The 23698-nt window shown below is 32.2% G+C and overlaps 1 protein-coding gene across 14 annotated transcripts in view; it reads left to right on the top strand.

The window, feature by feature from the left end:
- The window catches only part of Epha5 (EPH receptor A5), a 356875-nt gene that overhangs the window by 286399 nt on the left and 46778 nt on the right, over positions 1 to 23698 (top strand). For 8 of the 14 annotated variants that reach the window (XM_074042101.1, XM_074042112.1, XM_074042100.1 and 5 more), the window contains 4 exons: positions 9389 to 9454; positions 18970 to 19037; positions 20297 to 20422; positions 21106 to 21291. In XM_074042101.1, coding sequence (XP_073898202.1) covers positions 9389 to 9454; positions 18970 to 19037; positions 20297 to 20422; positions 21106 to 21291 — 446 coding nt within the window. The remainder of the gene's footprint in view (positions 1 to 9388; positions 9455 to 18969; positions 19038 to 20296; positions 20423 to 21105; positions 21292 to 23698) is intronic. The other 6 variants (XM_074042104.1, XM_074042102.1, XM_074042108.1 and 3 more) reach the window with 1 other exon arrangement.

Here is a 23698-nt window from a genome sequence, read left to right on the forward strand (position 1 = left end):
CCATACTTTTTTACTCTTTACTTTGTTTTTCAGGTATTTGTTTTGGGGGGAATTCATTCTGTTTTTCATTATTTCTATCTTTTGTGTCCATAGAACACATTCAGATAATTCAAAGTAAGGGTCAGTGAATATGAATATTTTAAGATTGCTGATATATATTGAGAAATGACCTTTCTAAATCTTTGTGCCAACTATTACTTCCAACAGAGCATTTAATTATCTGCTGGATTGCAATCTATCCCATCTTTGCTAATTTAATAGGAGAAAAATACTTCTATGTTCAAAAATTTTGTTTCTTCTTGTTTTTTTAAATTTAATAGACTCTTTAATATATAATCAAAATTATAGACATTAGCTCTTTTATTACTTGTTTTGAAAATTTCATGTACATGCTCTTTACCCATTAAGACTAGTAGGATCTTAGTACGTTACACAGTAAAAATATATCATTAGAAGAGACCAATTTTCTTTGATTTTTAGCCATGTTTATTTTACATGGCATATAAAAATCAATTTTGTATGGTTGGGGATTCACACTAATGTTTTCCACAGATTTATATAAGTACCCAGCACTGTTATCACTGTACCCTGAAAATCTTATGGGTTTCTAGCTGTAGAATACACTAAATGTCTATGTAGACATTCTGTCTATACTGGCTCTGGGCTATAAAAGTCGCTATATTACTCTGATGATTAATATCTCATTAACTTAAACATTACAATGTTAAAACATTTTCAAAGTTTAATACATTAATAAACAATTTTATACAAGTACATCTGTATATATTCACACAAAATTATGTATATAAAGCAATTGTAGAAAAAATTCATTACTATTATGTTAGATGTGTTTATAATATATTCAAATATTTATCACCATCACTATTTAATGTTGATGCCTATGATAAAAACCATAATATGAGATTCACAATATGTGATTAGTAATGCTAATAGTAAATAAAATGGGCTTACATGGAATTTAACAGATCGATATATAAAATACAATATTTGACTTCACTTAAAATAATTTTCACAGGCTGGAGTTGTGGCTCAAGTGGTAGAGCACTTGCAAAGAATGCTCAAGTCTTTGAGTTCAAACTTCAGTACCACCAAAAAAAAGTCTTTCTCATAATGTTCCCTGCTTATTTGTTCATCACAAAATACTCACATTTCTTGGGGTTTGGTAAGTATAGTGTACATCCACAATTAGAGTTATTGCATAGGCGTAAAATAATTAAATTGAAACTTTAGTCCATTTGATTTCTCCAACTTAAAAGGTTAGTGATGATAGACAAGATTCAGCTACATAAAAATGGCTGTCCTGTGGGGGAATAGGAAATGTTTCTCCTTTTCCCCCCACTTCTCTGTACTTTTTCATTTTAAATAAGTCCTTGTTAAAACTTCAAGAAAAAAATGACATGCTTAGGGAGGAAGCTAAAAGAATAAGAAATTACAAGTTTGCTTTACTTTTTTGACTTTTTTCCTCCTTTTTTTGAATCCACACATTTTTTTAATTGATAGAATTCTTTCACTGAGACACGTAAGTTTTTAAAACATGTTTTTATCAGATCCATGCTTACTGACTTCATTTTGTAGGAAAAGTAGTATCACATATTTGCAACTTTATCTACTCTTGCTTGTTTTCTGATTTCCATAAAATAAATTACAAACTAAAATAGCTCAGCACAAGGAGATTCATCATGACAAGCACACGCTCTTCTCTAAGAAGCATCAGAGATAGATGGGGTCAGCTGAGAAATAATTAGGAAGGAAAAATTCAATGAAAAACCTTACAGTAACTTTAGGCTTCAGAAATGGAGGTAGTTGATGTTTGCTTCGCGTAGTCATCGACCTACTAGAAAACTCCCCACCCGATTCAGTATGTTGTAGATAGTATTATGATTGGGCTAGAATAAAACTAACGTTTTATTCAATGATGAATACCTGTATGTCCCCTTTTCTGAGCTAGTAAAGATCGTTTTTTCTGTGGAAATAAACTGGAACCACAGTAATGAAAACAAATACAGTGTGTATTTTTTCAGAGCTTGCTACAAAAGAGAATCTGCCAACATCATTTCCATTTGGCAGAGATTCACAGGCAGGCAAAATAGTGGAAAAGCTTTATAGTGGGTAAAAGGAAGGCTTTAGGTATGCCAAGATTGGAGGTTGTTGGCATGGGAAACATAAAACTGGGCAAACTAGAAACAGGGCATCGTAGGTAATTTGGCTGACTCTGGTTGGTCCTAAGTTGGAAGTGGAGGACAAAATCTAGGGAAATTTTCAGTTATTAAATCCTGACCATTTGGTATGATTGCTATAGAGGGAGTGGAGTGGTTTGGTTTCCTGGACTTGTTGCAGTACACTGTGGATATTTGGACCAAATTAAGAACAAGTTGGTATGAGTATACCAGATATAATCATTTCTGCCAGAATGAGAGCAAAAGCATTGTTAAAGAAATGGAGGCTTTGATGTGCACCTTGAGGGTGAGTAAAAAAATGTACGGAATTGGATAAACAGATGTGGAAGAGAAGGCAAATAGATGTGGATGCACAAGATATGGGCAACTCCTTGTGACTCTTTATCCCAGTCTTCTGCAGCTCTCCCGTGAGCTCTCCAGCCTCACCTCCTATCCCTTTCTGATTTGTTAGTGGCATGAACTGTACCATATGCAAGGTGATTTTTGAAAGAGAAGGAAGGTAATTTTCACATCCATACACACAAAATAGTTTTGAGAATATTGATTTTTACAGTGCACAATAATGTTTACTGTTGTTTGATTTTTGTTGGAATTCCAAATGGAAGTGTGGTCTAAAAGGTTCATATCATATGTGTTGTTTCACATTATGAGTCTTTCGGGAGACATTTAAAATTTTTAAAAACACACTTTCCTTCCTAATTTCCCCTGTCCTGTATCCGATTTTTAAACAAGTATTAGAGAAACAGATATCCCAGAGCCCACGTGAATAATTATGTAATAATTTGGTAGTGAAATCGCATTACTTATCGGATTGACACATTTTGTAAATGGGCATAATTGAGCAGTCTAAAGAAGAGTAGGGATTATACAGGGAACAAGTTTTTTCAAAACCTCAATGTGAGCTCTCCAGTAATCAGGAATTTGCATACTGTATTTTTTTCTATACTAGTCTTGCCGAATATAAAAATCTGTAGGATTTTGTTCATATATATATTGCATGGGCTGTCTGATAGTAGTGGAAGTGATACTGGTGGTCATATTTATTTTGTTTCACAAGAGACAATGGTAAATATTCCTGTGATTACCCCTATCTCTTTTCAACCTATTGTTGAATAACCACTAATATCACATACAGGCCTTTCATAACTTTGGAATGAATTTATGTAGAGAGCAAAAAAGAAACCACATCTACTTTAATCTTACTAGAGTCTTACTAGAATTACTAGTGATTTATTTTATACACAAGTTTTATTGTATGATTTATGTATAAAATATAATATAATGTAATATTTATATTCTTGTATATTTATATTCTTGTTACCTCCATAACAAGTCAAGAAAAAAAATCTTTTTTTTTTTTTTAGCTGTACTGCAGTTTGAACTCAGGGCCTTATGCTTGCTAGCCAGGTGCTCTATCTATCACTTGAGCCACTCTGCTAGCTCTAACAAAGATCTTTATATCATAATATTCACCACTTCTCACTTTTCTGAGCTGTGCTTCTTATAACATATATATAAACCTGTGGTCCAGTACTTAAGAAGGACAACACGAAGAAGCTGAATAAAGATAATTGTACAACTTTGTTATTTCATAAAATATTTTGATGCCTAGAAAATATAATTAATTAAGACTGAAATATAGAAGTACAAAAATATCATGAAAAACTCTAACAGTAGAATCAAAGGAAAACCTGTGAAGAAAAATATTAGTTTAAAAAGCTTCTTTAAATTGCTAGAGTCTAGACCAAATTCACAGTTACTTAGCAAAATCTGTCTTCATTTGTACATAATATAAATTAACATTGTAAATAAATTGCAGAATTGTTTAAAGGACTTAGCAGAGAACAAATTGTTTTTAAGCACCTTCAGGTACTTTAGAAATTTTATTAGTGTACAATTAGTATGCTAATTATAATTTTTCCCTTTGTATTCATTAAGCAGATTCCCTCAAGTAACATCAAGTCACATAAGACACATCACTCAATACAACAAATGCTCATTGAGTAACTGTGGATCAGTGGTTCTCAAACTAGAGAAAATTTAGAATCTACTAAAAGCTTTTGAAAATATTACGTTGGGTCCCATCATGATGATTTGGACATTGTGTTTTCTCATTTGTGTGTGGGGTGGGAGCAGTATTGGGATTTAAGCTCAGACATTCAAACTGGTTAGGCAGACCCTCTAATACTTGAGTCACTCCTCCAGACTTTTTGCTCTGAATCTTTTAGAGTTAGGGTCTCACTCTTTACCAAGGCCATCCTGTACTGTACTTTTCCTATTTTACACTTCCCACTCTTGCTTTTTTCTTTGAGATGAGGTCTTCCAAATTTTTACATGGTCTGGCCTGGAACCATGAACCTCCCAATCTAAGGCTTCCCTATACCCTGAGGTGAAAGGTGCACACCACCTCTCCCAGCTATTGGTTGAGATAGAGGTCTCCTGAACTTTTGTACTAGGTGACCTTGAACTGTGATTCTCCCAGTCATAGATTCTAGAGTAGCTAGGATTACAAATTTGAACCACCAGTTTCTGCTATATTTTTTTTAATCTCTCCTGTTGACTTTATCTGGAGGCAGATTTGGAATCATATGATATGTGGGCAGAAAATTGTTGTGATGTAATTTCTCTGTTCTTAAGGAGTACCTCATAGATTCTCAGTAAATGTTTGCTTATAATGAGAATGATTATGTCTGTCACTACATTGAAGAGTTTACAAAAGGAGGATAACATTTGATGACATTTATTTTTAGTTCAAATATACTTGAATAAACAATTATATTTCGTTTATCCAATAACACTAGCTAATTTCATCTTTACCTGGTAAAACTTGTTTATTTTAGCAATACTGGGGTTTGAACTCAGGGCCTCATGCTTGTTAAGTCATTCTTCAAAGCAGCCCTTTATGGTATAGTTTATCATATTATCCCATTGTCATAAGTGAATAAATTACTCAAAGGGAATCATTTAGTCACAGATATATCCAGGTTTGACTACAAACACTATAACATTCACTAATTTACAGCACAATAATTTCAAAGTGTAACAACATTTTTATTGCTATTTGATAGGTTTTGAAACACAGATGCTCCTTAGTTTATGATATGGTTACTTCCTTATATTCTGTAAATTAAAAAATATTGTTAGCCTGAAATGCATTTAACATAGCCACCTTACTGAGCTCCAAAGCTTAGCAACAGAGAGCACTATAGCATCACAGTCATTTACCTGCATGGCAGCCTGGCTGATTGGTTGGTTCACAGAATCAGGAACAAGCATCATATAGCATTGTCATTAGCTGGGGAAACAAAAGTTAATATTCAAAGGATGGTTTCTGATGAGTGTGATTGATTTTGACCACTGGAAACTTGTAAGTCAAACCATCATAAATTAAGGGACCTTCGATATTGTTTTCTAAAAAGTTGGTGCCATAGTTTGTGTTATCTATCACAAATAAAGGCACTAGATCCACCTGTTTTCTCCATCACTGAGGACCATCATTCATTGTTGTTTCATTTAAAATGAGCAAATGATGCACCCTTTTAGTTTTTCTTCCTTTTTGCTAACAAGTGATAATATTTTCTACCTAAATTTTGTGAAGGTTGTTCTTCCTGTCTTTCTCATTTATCTTGTAGATCTTATTATTTTTCCTATCCACTTATATTATCGCTTCTGCAAGGAATTTAAGTCATAATTTATTCAGTTTGCAGTCTGGTCTACTCTCCTATCTTGAGGATCTCATCCCTAGAGGTATAATCACCTTGTTTCTGAGGAAGAGGAGGCTATCTTATTACATTGACACACTTCATACATATATTGATCGACTCTCTATAATGTTTGCTGGAAGTACATGTGAATCTTCTTTGGATCTGAAAAGCTTCTGTTATATATTCTAATCTTCTGAAGGACAAATCAATGTAATCTTGTTAAAACAAAGACCAACATTTTTTTACTATAATCCCAAAAGGAATAAACTATCTTAAACTTGAATAATAATGAACTTGTTAGAGCTGCATGCAGTTACTTATGAGTTACAGGTGCTAAAAGCTGATGGGAATGCAGATGTACCTGTGTTGAACCTTAGCTCACAGAAATTAGATTGGCTGCTATTTCTAGCACATTTTGTTTCCTATTTCTAAATTATCTCTGAAGCTTATAAACACTTTCAACCTGTGCTTATCTGAGTATCTATATTAAGGAAAAATGTGTTTTTTTCTATCATCTGGTGCTATGGTATTACTGTGACGGTATCTTCAGAATTTATTGCAAAAGATTTATTTGGGGAGTTATTATTCCACTTTATGTATTAACAGGAAAGGAATCTCAGTTTTAATTTTTTAATAAGATACAAATGCACAGTATACCTTCATCACTAAATCCTTAGAAAATATATATTGTGGAAATAATTTTTTTAATTGCATTGGCCATTTGGTTTATATGATTTGATCTTCATGTAATTTTTGCCTATATCATAAAAAATATTTAGTATGGTAATATCATATGGATGATGAAAAACATCAATTCCTCTAAGATAGAGAATCTGTTCTATCACATTGATTATACTATTGCTGAGACTAATAGTTCTGTACTTTTCCCCAAAATATATGATGTGCTAGATACTGATCAAAGTGAAATATACATTATCTCTCACTCTATTTTCACAGAACCTATGAGAAAAAAATCCATTATTATCACTACTTTATAGCTGTCAACCTAGACACAAAGAGGTTGACCAAATTATTCAAGGTAATTTATTCATACCATCTTAAGACAAGTCCACAGAGTATAAGTACAAAATCTAAAACAATGATTCAGAAAAAACAGAAGTTAAGTGTTTGATTTTCCATAGCTTCAAGTTTTTTAATTAAATGTTATTGAAACAATAAAGCAGAATTCTAATAATAATAAGGTGATTTAGATCCTTCAGGACTAAAATTTGTGGGTTTGGTGTTATAGTGAAATTATGAGTGTGTGTGTGTGTGTGTGTGTGTGTGTGTGTATTCATTTACACAATACTTATAATTGCAGAGAAATAAAATATTTTTATTATTTTGGAATCAGAAATGTGCTTCTTGAGTATTACAAGACTAATAAAATATAAAACAAATCCTATTAAATAAATAATGGCAAATCAGTAACAAATCCTTTTAAATAGATAATGGCCAATCAGTGTAGTTGTTGCTTTCCTAGGCAAAATTCTAGGAGTTTGTCAACTACAGTTTTTATAGAAAAGAATAATTGTATTTTATGAGGAAATAGCATCTTTTCTTCTTACTAAAAAAATTCAATACACTACACTTGTCAACAACTAATGATGCATTATTTGTTGATTTGAACTCCTATACACAATTAACATAGATTTGCAAAATTTGTTTATTGGTTGATATCGGTAAATTGAGATAATTGTGCTGCTAATACCAACTTCAGTCAAACATTGGCATTCATCATGTTTAAAATATTTTTTAAAATCAAGGCATCATCTTCATCTCCAGAAACTAACAGTCTAAGAAAGAAGGAGGAAAAACTTACATAAAGAGCAAAATAGGAAGTGTTTTAACCTGGAAGGTCATGTCATCTCTCTCACAACTGCTCAAATCTGTCTTAGCACCTCTAAAAAAGTTAAAATAAGTAATGAGAATGAGTGTATCCAGAGAAACTGTACTCACCTCAACAAGTCACGAGTAGGAGCAGGTCCATGGCCATGGTTTGTCTGCCTGTAATCTGAGTGCTGACATAAGGCAGATACCTTGTAAGAAACTTAGTCTTATACAGATTTTAGTAATTGTTTAAGATGTTAATAAAATAAATGGAGATAGTAATATACTAAGCTATTCCAAAGTATTTTATGGATTTTTACCTACTCTCTGGAGTGTTTTAATATTTTGATATACTCACTATGATTTTTTATATAACTGTCACTTTATCTACAGTGAAAATAATTATTTGTCATGTTCTATAAAACATATTATCATAAGTAGTCAAAGTGAAAGGAAATGTCATAGAAGCTATTTTGCCTATTAAGACTTCATTTCAGTGACAGTCAAATCCTCAGATACTTAGCAGTACTTAAAATTAAAACATCACCAACACTACAAAAATATGATATGATCAATGTCTACTTTTCCTTTAGAAAGAACTGTTGGTATTTGATTTACAAATGCTCATCTGTCTTCTTCAGCATTTGAAAATGTATTGGAGATTTATATTTTATTTTCTTCTACTAATTTGATATAAAATAGAGTAGATACATTTAATGCAGAGCTCAAAATAGACAGATTTTAATCAAAATCCTGGATTTCTGGTATATTGTATCATTACCGAGCTCACATTGCAATTGTCTTGAAATCACTATAAATGATATCCATCAAAAAATGAAAGTAAATGCATTGAAGCACTAAATAGCTTCTATACTACATTCCAGCATCAGTTTATGTGGTTTCTATTAATAAAGTACATTTTATTAAAGAATTTGCATCATATTTTCTAGACATTTTACTATGAATATGTGGAAAATTACAAAGAATATTGAGTGTCACAATAGTTCAAAAAGTGCATGTATTATATATACTTTGATATTTTTAAAATACCTATAGCTCTAACATATATATTTGGGGGTGTATTTTAGAAATCTAAACATTTAAATTTAATTTGTTGACCTTCAGAACATGGTTGGAGAAGTCAAATAGGCATAAAATTTCAATAGGGTATGATAAGTAATATTACTGTCATAAGAAATCAGTAGTAAATGAGTAAGACCTTATTTTTACTCTAAACTTGCAGGCTACATACAAAGCATGGCATTAAATGAGTACTTAAAAATTTTTCCAAATGTGATCTTTGAGGGATATCTGAGGAAAGAGATATTTAAATGGACTTGCATTTAAATATCTTTATTGTATAGCTATAATCAGTTGTGTATAATTAATTCAAATATATTGACTCATTATATTTCCTACTGAATATTCATTTTAAGTAAAATAAAAATAACTATTTAGCACAGATCTGTATTTCTTCAATCCATAAAGTGATTCTTAAGTTGAAAGGCACTGTAGAAAAAATTTGATTGCATGCATTTAGGGACTTTTGCATTTGAGAAGCAAAGCAGACACCTGAGTAAATCCACAGTGTCTTTATGCTATACTTGAGGGCGTGGGATCTCTTCCTTATCTTGGGCTCTCTTGTTTGCTTTTCAGTTGCTGCGAGTGTGGCTGTGGGAGGGCTTCTTCCCTGTGCGCTGTTGCCCATCCAAGCCTAATATGGTTAGTGTTCCCTCCTGCTTTCACTCCTATGTGATGTCCACCTTTATGTATTTCCACCAGCATTTCTTTTCTTTCTCCATTTGTGTACATTTTAGTAGTGAGTGCACCAGTTATGCCTTAACCCTGAGAGATAAGATGCAACTTTTTCCCAAGGGTGAATTCTAATAAGTAATTTCACAATGGATGATTTCAAATAAAATACTATATTCATATACATAATACCTCTTCCATATGTCAAGCATTCATACTTCCTTTCCAAGGCTTTTACTGTGGTTCTGATTTGAAGTAGGGATTAGTAGGTTACAGCATTTGTTCTACATTTAACATGTCACTGTTTTTGTTGTTCCATTCAATAAAATCCATATCACACGAGGAAGTAGAATGCTACTTCTGTCAATGTGAAAACACCTTTTCCATTTCCCTGAACCATGAATGATTATAATATAACTGAGAAATCCTATTTTCATAATGATTGTGGATACATGTGGCATTGGTATATAAAATCACAAACAATTTTAAATGGTTTACCTAATTTCATTAAACTTGAATTATTTCAGGTATTTGAAGTGATATTTCTATTTTGATACTACAGATGTAAAAAATGCGCATTTTTAGAATCTGTGTCCAAATGAGATAATCTTATTTATACATGAGAAGTTTAGATACACATTTGGTTTTATATCTATAGTATTATAGACTGGGATAAAAGACCAGAGAGCTCTGTTCATATATTTAAAGGAATCCTATTAAAAGGGCTACATTGTAAAAAGTGAAATACTCCACATAATTCATTTGATCATTACAATATAAATCCTTGCATGATTACATTGAGCTTTCATTTGTTATCAAAGTTTGCCACAAAAAGTATGTTAAAATGCATTTTAGAGGAGTATAGGTTTTTGTAGTGGTATTTTAAGTTGTTACGTGTATTCCCTAGGTATAAATTAATTTTCATTGATCAAAACTCCTGAGTTAATTAGTATGCAAACAAGTGGACAGGATAGAATGACAGAATAAATATCAGTAATCTTCTGAAAATAAGGAGAGGAAACAAACTGATGTAACTAAGAGATGTTTTTCTCAAACTCTTGAAGGTTTTTTATTAGAAGAAGTTTTATAGTTAATATGAAAGTTCATATTTGTTCCAGATGTTTAACTTTCACAGGAAATTCTTTTGAGTGTGTGACTTCGGTGATAAATCTAAAAACTCAAACAATGCAAAGGTTAACACATAATGTAAATGATTTTACATTGTGTGTGTGTGTGTGTGTGTGTGTGTGTGTGTGTTTACTGTGCTATTAAAAACTAGAGAATGGTCATTGAATTGTGTACCATACTTCAGTCTAAAGTGCCGTTGTCATAAGTGATAAGTTATTACTGAAACAGAACAGGCAGAATTTACACATTACAAAAAAAGATGATTGGAATCCATGCCTACCTTGAAGTAAATCTCAAAGGTACTTAAGCTGGAGTGTGAATACTTATGGCCCCATGACTTAGAAAATATGGGTAGTGTTGAATCTTTGCCAGATTGAAATACCTAATTTTTTAAAATGATCTTTTTCTACCGTGTAGTGGGAAAGAAGGAAAGTGGGAAATCATTTTCTTCACAAGGATCATACCACAAAGCAAACATAAAACCTTTTTCTCAATATCTTTTTTCAAATGCTAGAAATTGGAGAGCAAATTAATGTGTTTTTATGTATGCATGTGTCTTTTTCTGTGTGTATGTGAAGGAAATTATTTAGCCAAAAATGCTCTTAAGTTCTCATAAAATACTGGGAATTCATTGAAATATTCATGAATGAACTGGAACATCTGAAATTTTGTCACCTAACTTTTATGATTATTGCAACAGTACTAGTCAATTGCCATGTAAATAATTTTCAAGGAATACTGATCATCTTAGTCACAGGAACAGACACATTAGCAATTATAGAGCACAGATCTGTAGACATTTTGGATCCTAGAATTTCATTTTTATTTCTTGAAAGATCCTTCATAAATGTATGTGTAGTTGGTTTTGATCTTATACAATGTGGTGCATATGCATTAATATTGTCCATCATGAATTCACTGGCTTTTAGAAGCATCTTCAGATCTTTGTGGAAATGTAGTGAGATAACTTGCGATACTGCGTGGAAACATATTTTGCTCTATTAAAGATTTTAACATCACTGATCTAGATCCTTGGATCTGCAGCTTATGTATACTAAGCTTTTGTCTGATTTTTGCTGTGTCATATTTCCAGCCAGAAAACCACAGCCCACTACTTTTTACATAGCATGAAGTAGCATTTATAAGATGAATTTTTAAATTACAGGTTCCATCTCTGATTATTGATCTCAAATTGATTTCCACCACTAGAGTCACGTGGTTTATTGTGATATCCCTAGACATAATGCTAATAGTACAAATATTCTCCCTGCTTCTATTGAAGTCTATTGAATGACAAGCTATATAACTAAATGAAACCCAGATGCCTGTGCCCAGAACTGCCTATGTTTGTAGCAGACATACATCTTATCAGTGACCTTTACACCACCATAAATGGCTTGAGATTATAATCATTTTATTTCTCAAAAGAATTTTTTTATAAAAAAGCTATTTTGAGTTCATTATTTTTAATGTAAATAAGATAATAACATGCATAATTTCTAGAACAGTGCTAGCATTAATTTGCTTAAAGACACCAATACATATTTATAGCATAATATTTATTATAAATCCTCTGAAATATCCCATAATTCCAAAGCAGCCATTTCTTATATTTCTTAAATTCAAACATATCAGGTTATTGCTTTCATTCATTATTTTGACACTTTCCAGGGTTTTCATATACTTTACTATTTCTTCTTAGGAGTTCAATGACAAAGGAAATGAAGTTGGGTATTTTGAAATTAGAGATATTAAATTCTTATTTTGTTCACTTATCTGTTCTGTGTAGAAAGTCACTAATTTTAAAGAAATTATCTTTTTTTTTAAATTTTTTAATCAGAGACATACAAGATGAGTTCTGCCTCATCTTATGTGGAAGTTCAAAACAGAAACAAAACAAATTTCTCTAGCCAAGTGAATCATAAATTCCTTGAACATCCTCTTCATTTATCAAAAAATTATCTTCTTTCTCTGTATTTACTATAAATTTCATGAAATTTGAAAAATATTTTTATTTTCATGTACACATTAGATATTATGCATCCTTATAGGATATTTCCCAGGGTGGTATGTGGAAGGACTCTTTACATAAAAGAAAAGTGGCATAAAAAATAAGACCATTTGTGGTAACAATTTTAGACACCCCATTTAAAGTTCCTTATTGTAGACAGCTATTGTGAGAGTTGTTTGAAAAATATGTAAAAGTATATTAAATTCCAATTTAAGAGTTTACCACATAAAATACATCTATGAACTGAGCCAAGATCCCCTGGTCATTAACTACAGACCCTCAGCCTATAGGAGAAAATAAATCTTAAGTCCAATAGTTTTCCATGAAATAGATAAAAATTAATACAAAATTTTGTTCCTGACATTAGAGTAAAACTTGTTCAAAGAGGAAAATTTAATCCACATATGTCATACTTTATAAAATATATTATTACATAAAAAGTCTAAGGAATTAGAATTTAATGGTGAGAATAATGCCACTTTGCATTCTTTAAAGTTTGAAAATTTTCAGGTATTCCCGTGACTGGTAGTTCTAAAATGATTCTAAGTCTTCATTAATGGAAGTTTTATAAATTCATGTGTACTACAGTATTCTGGAAGATGTTTTTATTGCTTCTTTTAGAGAATATATGGATAAAATAACATGTAAGGCATAAAAAAGTCATAGTTTGGCTTCTCACATGTCATTAGTAGCAGACAGTGTCCTGCACCGAGTGTGAGGTAATGATACAGAATGCTTATTTTTGTGGCATAGTCATTACACCACCCCCATATTTAAGGAAATATGTTTTCCACCGCGAGTGCACTTCTCTTGAGAAGTACAGTAGAGAAGTAATGTGGTTTAGTTGCATTTTTCCTTTTAAATCTATTTGTACAATATTCAAAATCCTAGTATCCTGGTAGTTAAATGAGGAAAACATGGTTGAGAGTCATAAGGTTCTGCTAGGAAGACAGCGTAAATGTCTCATTTCACTGCACATTCACTCATATTCTTATTGAAGAATGCTGTCCCATAAAACAAAATTTAATCTATTTCCTGTATTTATTAGATATATTACGAATCTAATGTTCATATGCTTTTTATTTTATGAGGCTTAGCTCGCAGAGTTCTTATTTAAACTGCTTTTGTTTATTTGGAGAAAATTCTAAAGTGAAAAAGCCAAAGCATTTCTTCCTAAACTATGCTTATTCTCTTTGAGAATCCAGCAATAAAATTCTTTAAGGACAACATTGTGCAATGGTTGAGGCCATTATGATGTCAGAAAAAAGGGAGTGTGCATATATGAAGAAATGTAGTTTTAAAATCCATTTACAGAGAAGAAATTGTGGGTTTATGTAACCACACCACCAGATCAGGGATCCCATGCTCTTCCCCCAGCTTCCCATCTCTTCTCCATCTCTGCCTCTCTCTGCTGATTTCATTTACTCCTAGGGTTACTTGCTTTCCCCATGTGGTGGGAAACATGGCCACAGAAGTCATCATCATTAGAGGAAGTAGAAAGTGCCTCTTCTCTCCACCTGCAGTTAGAGAAATCCCAGAGACGGACTCTCATTGACTGGAATGGGTCATGTGCCATCCCAGGGCAAGCAACAGCTTGGTGCAAAGTGGTCCAAAATAGGTCCCATGCACTGCTGATGATGGGTAGAGGGGCCGCTTCTGCACCAGAAAGGAGTGGGAAGAAAACGCCTGATAGCCACTATGCTCACAAAGTTCACCTCCCAGGGAAAGTAGCAGTGTTGCCCTAGGCGTTATCTGCAGAATGCTAACCCAAAAATTATCTATGTAGTCCAAAGAAAGGGGAGTATAGTAGAATTTATAATAAACATTTGTTTTTGAACAATAAAAAAATAAAAGAGGACAGTTTTTTTAAAAGACTTATTCTCAAGTCGTACAAATGCTATTATTGCTATAATTTGGGGGAACGTTTTTAACATTTGCTTTAAAGTATAGGAAAATCATTTTGTAATTAATCTGAAAAGTAGAGAAACAACAGAGGAATGTCTGCTTCATACAATGTACACATGCTCATTTGTTTAAAGAAATTAAAATTTAAAACCATTCTTCCTTTCACCATTGCATCTCACCCCATCTTATTTGGTTTGAAAAGATTATTCAGTATTTGTTTCTGTACACTAAAAGCAATGGAAAATGCTAATTGTGTGGAGGCTATTATTGAATCAAAATTTACACTCTCCTTTTGGCTATTCCATTCACTCATTCCTCTTCATTGGCCACAAGAGTGCTATTTAGTAAATTATTGATTCTGTGCCCTGCTTAGTACTCTGGAGTGCTTGACATTCATATACCAAATTTATTAACAAATCCTAAATTTATACCTAGAACTAAATTTTTCATTGGCAACTCCATTATTACATAAAGACTACTGTTTACTATTTCATATATTATGGAAATTTAAAATATCAAATGTAGATGTAGTGACTCGGGTCACGTTTTTAAGACCAACATTAATTTACTAGGAATATATTACACAAATCTTTGGGATAGGTTTGGATGAAAACAGATTGATTTCTAAGTTACTGATAAGGTCATTGTTATATTTATATATTAAGCACTTCTCTAGGACTTTTTAAATAAATATTAATTAATGAATGAGTTATAGTCATATTAATGAATATGAGTTATAATTTCTCATGCACAACTCTATTAAAAAAAACCACATTATTTTCTTGAGAAACATGAGTATAAATGATCAGAAGATGAGACCTAAATATAAACAGTGCATATATTTTTAGTACAGTCATTTCAAAGCTCATTAAAATTGTGATATGAAGCAAAATGAAGAAATTGTTTCTTTTCCATTCAGGAAAAATATTTTCAGGTGGGAGCAGGCATACTTTATGGGCAGAATGACATATTCATTGACTGTTTGATTGGTTAAAATTATGCATCTGCAGCAGGTATAGAAGATGATAGTGAATGAACAGGTGTCCTTGAAATACTTGCTAATAAGCCTGAACCACTGCTTGAGTGCCAATCTCTGCCAGCTGCATTTTTTACTTGCTATCTCTTGTTGAGGCTTGTTTTAATGATGCTTTTGGGGGTTCCAGAACTTAATTTTATATGTTAATTTGACATGCAGCCGTATATGTTACAGAACTCTAGAGATACCCATAGTCAAAAATAACTCCTTTCTGTTGCTCTCCTGACTCTCACCCTAGGTAATAAAATGTTAGCTGCTCCTCACAAAGGTATTCTCAAATCACTTTTAAATGAGAACCAAAGTTTTATTTCCATTTTCATATGAGGCATTTGCATGTAATTCAAATATATATGAGGCTTATCTAATGATAAAGCCTATTGAAAGATACCATTTTGAAAACTTATTATTTCTTTATTTATATTGAAAGTGGGAGATTTGAAAGTGGAATGAGTGTTTGTTTGCTAATGTAAAGAATCTGTATAACTTTAAATTTTCCCTAGAATTCCTATAACAATGTCCTCTGTCAGTATTATTTAAATAACACAAATTACAGGATAATTTCACACAGCTGTATTTAGAGCATTGTTAAAAAAGAAATACCAATAACTGTTCTCTCCAGAGGCACATACATTGAAGTCAGAAATATTGATGTAGTGCCTAGTAAAATTATGAACAATGTACTGAAGTACCTTAAATCTTAGTTGAATATATAAAACATGATTTCAGTAAAACTTCATGTATTTGCTTTATTATCTCCATTTCACTATGGTGAGGTGATTCAACATGTGTTAAGGCCTCTTGAATGACAAATGAATCTAAGTGATAGGAATAATCTGAAAAGCTCCCAGATCCCTGTTACATATTTTCCTTACCCAAGAACACTTTAAGTATTAAATATATTATTTCAAGTTTGCTCAAAAATTTACTAGCTGTGCTTTAATTATTGATCACCAGTTCCTTAACATGCAGAGAATTAGTTATATTTTATTTCAAAACACAAGGATAAGTCGTGTTGATCATTTCCATAGTATATATTTGAGTACACGCTAGGAAATGACACAGAAAAAAATACATGCTATTTTTATAGCAAAATATACATACACTTTTTTAAATATCCCAGAATATACAATATACAATATACATAAGGACAGTCACTTTTAAATGTCTATTAGACACTTATATTGTATAGCACCTTGCAATCAACTTTGTAATGAAAATACTTTGTCAGTGTGCTATTCTGGCTCTTTTATCTTAATGTACTAATAGATGCAAATTTTATTTTTAATGGACTCAGTTTTGTGGTAGGATCTTATGCATAGTAAAATCACTTCATTAGAGTTTCGCTGAAAATAATTTAAATGTTTTCATTTTAACCAGCTGTTTAACGTTGTATGATTAATCATGTACACGTCAACTCAGAATTCATCAGTATAGTCATTTTCCAAACACCAGTCATTGTGTAGACACAGTCAAAATATCATTCACTCATTCATTCATCCATCAGTGTGACAAATATTTTCAATGTGAATTCTGAATCAGAATCTAGGCTACTGCTGGAATTTATAGATGAATTCTGATTACTGTCATTTAAGAATATGACAAATAGTAAGGGATTGAAAAAAATGTTCAAATAACTGTTTTGCCTTATAGAGAAAAAAAATCTCACCATTAGAGGGATAGACAAAGGTACTCTGTTCAGGAGACAAAGTTTCTATAGTTGGAATATCAGGGAAAACATGTGAAGGCAAAATTGATAGGACTTTGATAATTGGACATTGTTAGGAAGAACATCTTTGAAGAAGGATCCAATATATGCAAAAGTATAGAAATAAGGAGCACTATCTTAGAGATTCTGGGAAACATGTGATATACCTGAAGATGAACAGTAGGAGACAATGTGTTAAATGTGTGTGAAAACTGTATTTAAGAATCTTCACCTTGAGCCAAGCACTGGCAGCTCATGCCTGTAGTCCTAGCTAGTTAGGAGCCTGAGATCAGGAGGATCATGGTTTGAAGCCAGCCCAGGCAAATAGTTCATGAGACTCTATCTCCAAAATAACAAGAGCAAAATGGACTGGAAGTGTGGCTCAAACAGTGCCTATTCTGCATGCACAAAGCCTGAGTTCACACCCCAATCCCACCAAAAAATATAAAAGAACTTATGCCTTATTATTTTATTAACAACTTTGCAGTAGGCAGATAACTCAATATTCAAGATATTGCATATATAATATGTAATAATTAAACTATATGCATGCCTAGTATAGTTTAGGATTGGAATTATAGAATACATGGCCATCATTCTGAAGGCTCTTACAGTCATTCAGATGAAAAAGAACCGGGCTTTAATTGAGGAAGTCATAGAGCTAATGAAAAGAAAGAGATGCTTGGAATTTGGCAACATATTTATTGTGAAGTGCTGAAGAATAATGCCTGGATGTTAAGGGACAGACCATGATGACATGGCCATATTAATTCCAGGAAAAGAAGAAGGTAGACATGGCTGAAAGAAGTAAAAAGAAATACTACCAATTTCTTTTTCGGGTCTGTTCAGTTTGAATGCCACTGGAGTATCCCTATAAAATAAATCTATCAGCAATAAGAACATAACTCTCAAAAGAAATTTAAGAAGAGTGCTAGAGGTATTAAATGGGTGGATGGAAATGGATGGATTTAGAAGAGAGAACCATACAGTTCAGGCAGAGCGTTTTTAGAAATATCCAGATGTAAATGTAGAGAGGAACAATAGCATCAAAAAAATAGTTAAGGACTTTAGCTCATCAAGAATGAACTAAAAATTAAGGTAAAGTCACCAGATTAAAGTGTCATTTTTGAACAAGAATAACAAGAAGTTATTCTAAGAAGAAGCAGTTTACAAGACTTGAATGTAGTGGGGAGTTGAGAAAAACAGGAGAGACCAAGATTTGGAGAATAGAGCAGAGAGGTGCTGCAAATTGTGGTGTATTTCATAGTTATCTGAGTAGATATGGGTGAAAACAGCTTGTGGAGCAACTAAAAACTCCAAAATAAGAAAGAGTGGGAAAAGCATTCCAAGAGGAGGATGAAGGTGGCAGACCATTAGATCACAGACACATAATGGGCAATTCATTTTGAAAGAGGAAGAGATTGGAAAATTTTACACTGTGAAAGGAATTTTAAAAAATAAGCTTGTATGGGTTCAGACTTCTTAGTGAAATCTAGGCAAGATAATTTGCTGAGAGTGAGAAATAACTGACTGAGAAAGTGAACTTCATTCAAAAGGAATATCGGTGCTATTTCTTATTATTTCTTAGTATGCAAATAACTTCAGGGTTGCAGTAATGTCAGTTGTGTTTCCTTTTTCTTGGCTTGAGGTGATTGATAACCACTTTCAGATGTGGCTAATTGTACCTTTCTTTGTTCCAGGAGGTGTGGCTACAGCAAAGCAAAACAAGACCCAGAAGAGGAAAAGATGCATTTTCATAACGGGCACAGTAAGCAAATTGAACAAAAAGAGAAGATTTTTATTATTATTTTGATTTCTTTTCATGGGCTTCTAATAACTTGCAAAAAAATATTGGGTTAATAAAAGCAAGTATAAAACATATGGTCTTGGGCATTGCTGACTGGCTGTAGGCAACAGCTGAATGGTTTATTCAATTCTTTAAAGAATATTTTCATTATAATCCTTATTAAAATTAAAACTTTTGCCTAATATAAAATGCTATAATATTTTAAATCAAATTGCCAGGCTAATTCTAACTCCTAGCAACACAGTGAGCAGAAACCTATCATTAAATTACACCACCAGGATAAAAGAGTGAAATTACTCAGTTTCTTCTTCTGGCTTTGTAGTGGGAATTTCTCATAACAAACTCTATAATAGCAACCTCGGTTCAAATAACTTGAAATAGACTACATTTCTAAGAAATGCATAAAATCTAGTTTTGACAGTGAACTTAAAAATTAGCTTAAATGAACTGTTATTTTAATATATTCATTTTTCCATACACAATAAAATGTGAGTTGATTTGCCAAATAAATGGAAAATTTCTGTTGCTTTTATCACTTTACCATGACCAAAACATGCTTAAATGCTTTGAGTCCATTTGATATTCATATCTTACTTAATATTATTTATCTTAATAAAGTAATGTGTGGGTGATATTGATAGGCTTTGAGGTGATACACTGAGCCCCAGAGAATACAGAAGTCTTGAATAAAGTCATGCAGTGACAAAGGCAGAGTGAGAAACAGAACTTATATTTGTCTTTTGATACCTAGCCCTACCTTATTACAGCGTGCCACTGGAAAAATTACCTTAAATAAGTCTTTGAAAAATCAAAATTAATTTTTATATATATAAGTGAAACATAGAATAAGCCAGCAAATAAGAAGTATCATGTCATTGTCCAGTTGAATAAACAAAATGTTTGTAATTTGCTTCACAGAACTCTGAATATTATCACTGGAAAATGTATTTACTTAGATTTGCCATCATATATCCATTTCCTGTGCATGATAACATTCAGATTTTTTTAATGTAAAAGTAATATAGCTCTACAAATAACTGTCATCACCCAGGAAAGAGCTTTTGCTTGCAGCTCAGTTACTCCTAGGTTACTCAGTTACTCCTAGCTTATATCTCTATGAGAGATATCTCTCATATCTTATATCTCTTATAGAGATATAAGCTCTATGAGCATGTTAATAAAGTTGATAACTTCAATTTTAATGCCCACCTATCTTACAGTTAAACTGCCAGGAGTAAGAACCTACATTGATCCACATACCTATGAGGATCCCAATCAAGCTGTCCATGAATTTGCCAAGGAGATAGAAGCTTCGTGTATCACCATTGAAAGAGTTATTGGAGCAGGTATGGTAAAATAACTTTGACTTTTAACCTTTGTATTGTGGAATATAATATACCGCTGTTCTGCTTTTATGCAGAATATTTTTAATTTTTTGTAATGAGCTCGCTTTCAAAGTAGTATGTAATTGAGCACATTTTAATGTAATCTTCTGTGTAGCTCATGCTTAAAGTAGGAAATATTTGGTTTATTAAATTAAAATATCCCAAAATTTGTTTTCAACCTTTCAATGTTTTGCTATTACTGTTTTAGATTTATACAGTGAAGCTGTAATACTGAAAAATATTTACATAGTTCTACTCATCTATGCCTAAGTATTTTCATAATTCAATTCATCTTTTCCTTAAAATTGTTTCCTTCTTTTTTCATTAATAGTGAGTACTACTAGAGTAGAGAGAAAAAGAGAAAGTAAGTGATTTTTAGTCAGTTGCTTTTAATTACTTTTTGATGTCCATTTATGTTTTTGTAGGTGAGTTGGATGAAGCTAATATTCCATAAAGAGTTTTATAATTATCTGTAGATGATTTTCTCCAAAATGCAATTTATTTCTTTTAACACTGATGATTAGGTTTGTACTCCCCACTTTTTTTACCACTTTCCTTGTTTTCTCTGAGCCATAATACTTCAAGAATTTATTAGAATAAGAATTTCAAATAAGCTTGTGCATTTTTTCCATCTTTATCACTAGGTGAATTTGGAGAAGTTTGTAGTGGACGTTTGAAACTACCAGGAAAAAGAGAATTACCTGTGGCTATCAAAACACTCAAAGTAGGCTACACTGAAAAGCAACGCAGAGATTTCCTAGGTGAAGCAAGTATCATGGGGCAGTTTGATCATCCTAATATCATCCATCTAGAAGGTGTCGTGACCAAAAGTAAGTACAATGAAAGGCAAAATATGCATGTGGGCATGCACATCAAAATTCTTAGTTAATATATAATTTCCAACACGTGTTGTTCACAATATGTCAGAGAAAAGAATGCAGAAACCTTGTAGAAGTTATAGAAAAAGACCACAGCAAAGAGTATCCAATGAATGATTGAACTTTTGAATCACCTTGCATTTCTGATAGATTATTTTTTTCCTTATCTCAGGGAAATACACAACTCTGGTAAAGATGCTCACAGACCAATGTACCAAAGAGATAAAATAACATATGGCTATATGGGTTTATCAGAACCTTCTTCCAGGTGACTACACGCCCATATATTATTCCTCTCTTGATGGTAAGACAGAAAAGACATTGTGGGAGCAAAACAAAAGAGCACTGTGAGACCTTACTAGAAAAAACTAATGACCAACCAAAAGTGGGGAGCAAGGACAAGAAAAGCAGGCAGATGACAAAGAAAAAGCATAATTAGTTACAGGAATAAAAAAATAAATATTTCATAACAATTGCACTCTACTATAAATGTATGGTAGTATTTGAAATAAAAATGGTTATGTGAAAACATGGTCATAAGCCTAATAAAGTAAGATTAGAATTTGAGTGAAACTATATTCTTTCTGAAGGGAAGTGCCTTGAAAGTATATCAGTGATAGCATATGGTGCTACCTATGCTAGGTACAAAATATTGTACTAAAAGAGCTGGGTACAGTAGCATACACCTGTAGTGCCACCTACTTTGGAGGCTAGGGAGAAGAACACTTTAAGCTCCAAACACTGAGGTCAGTTTAGGCAACATATGGAGATCTTATCTCAAAAGAAAAAAGATCTAAGGGGCTGGGGGTGTGGTTCAAGTGGTAGGGTGCATGTTTAGCAAGTTTAAGGCCCGAGTTCAAACTGCAGTCCCTACACAAAAAAAAAATAGATTGAGTAAATTTATTTCCTCTGAAGCAATCATAGTATCTAATATAAAAATATTTCTTAATCTTGGTACTAGAAATGATAGCAAATATTTTATAAATTTTGTATCTTCATCTCATCCTTCACATGACTGGCTGTCAAATTTAACTTCTGAAAAATAAACTCTCACTATGATTTCCCATTACCTTAGGTAAATATAAATTTCTGTATGCAGCTGCAGCTGATCTATTTTCATACTAAGTTAAGATGTAAATGTTTACAATAGTGCCAGATGACCGTTATTATCATGGAAGACCATGTGACATTCTGACCAAGAACTGGGACAATGGATCAAGTGACTTGATTTGAATTTTGGTTCTGGCATAAAGTGCTATGCAGTTTGGAATATATCAGTTAAACATTCAGAATCTTTATTTTCTCATCAAAACTATGGAGTGAGACTATCTCCTAACATTATTATGAAGGTGACATTATTTGTAAATAATGTAAAGTTTGTAATAAGCTTGGTACTGGGCAAGTAAGTTCTCAATAAGGAGATAGTTACTATTCCATTTATCACTCTTCCACTGCACTCAACTCCTCTATATCTGTTTTATTCTTAACTACATTTCATGTACTTCATATTTTTCCCTGCTTATGTTAGCTTTTTGTCAGATGCTTATAATCTCCTGTTCACTACCTTTTCAGTCCCTTCACATTCCATTAACTCCATGAGTCAATCACTCATCACTTTGTCCTGTGCCTATATGAGAAAATTTTTCAACTATGTGTAATGTGGTTTCATTTTTTGCAAAAGTATTATTTAAATCCTCAATTTAATGTTGTCTCATCAACATATATTTTTAGATCCCTTCAAAAACAAAGTATGTCCCTTGAAGAGGTAGATTAATGTCTTAAATGCTTAAGTAACCCTATTATGTCTAAATCCATGACCATCCAAATTTATAGAATGTGAGCCTAAATGTCACATCAAAAAGAAAAAGTAATATTTACCTTAAAGGATCATTGTAGATACTAAATTAAAATGTCACTCACAAGTCTGTATGTGTGAACAAAATTGCAATATACAAAGTAAATAAGTATGTATTTTAAGCTCTTTAAGTGAATATATCACATAACAATGAACAATACACAAAATTATTAAAATAATATTATTCTATATTTAGATCTTTGATTTATTACAAATTTGTTTTATGTTAGTGGGTACTGATGAACTGAACTAAGACAACTTCTAACATGAATATAAATAAATTCTTCATATATTTTGTATGTATTTGAAATCTTCAATTTTAGAAACCAATGTCAATTTCAATGAATGCTCATATTTAGATTCTGTAAATTCTGGTTTGAAAATGGTACCTTGATCAAAGACACCACCAACAACAGTTGTTGTGAAGATGTAGGGAAAAAGGAACCCTCATACACTGCTGGTGGGAATGCAAGCTAGTGCAACCACTCTGGAAAAAAAATTTGG

This window comes from Castor canadensis, chromosome 9, assembly GCF_047511655.1.
Source record: "Castor canadensis chromosome 9, mCasCan1.hap1v2, whole genome shotgun sequence".
Taxonomy (NCBI): domain Eukaryota; kingdom Metazoa; phylum Chordata; class Mammalia; order Rodentia; family Castoridae; genus Castor; species Castor canadensis.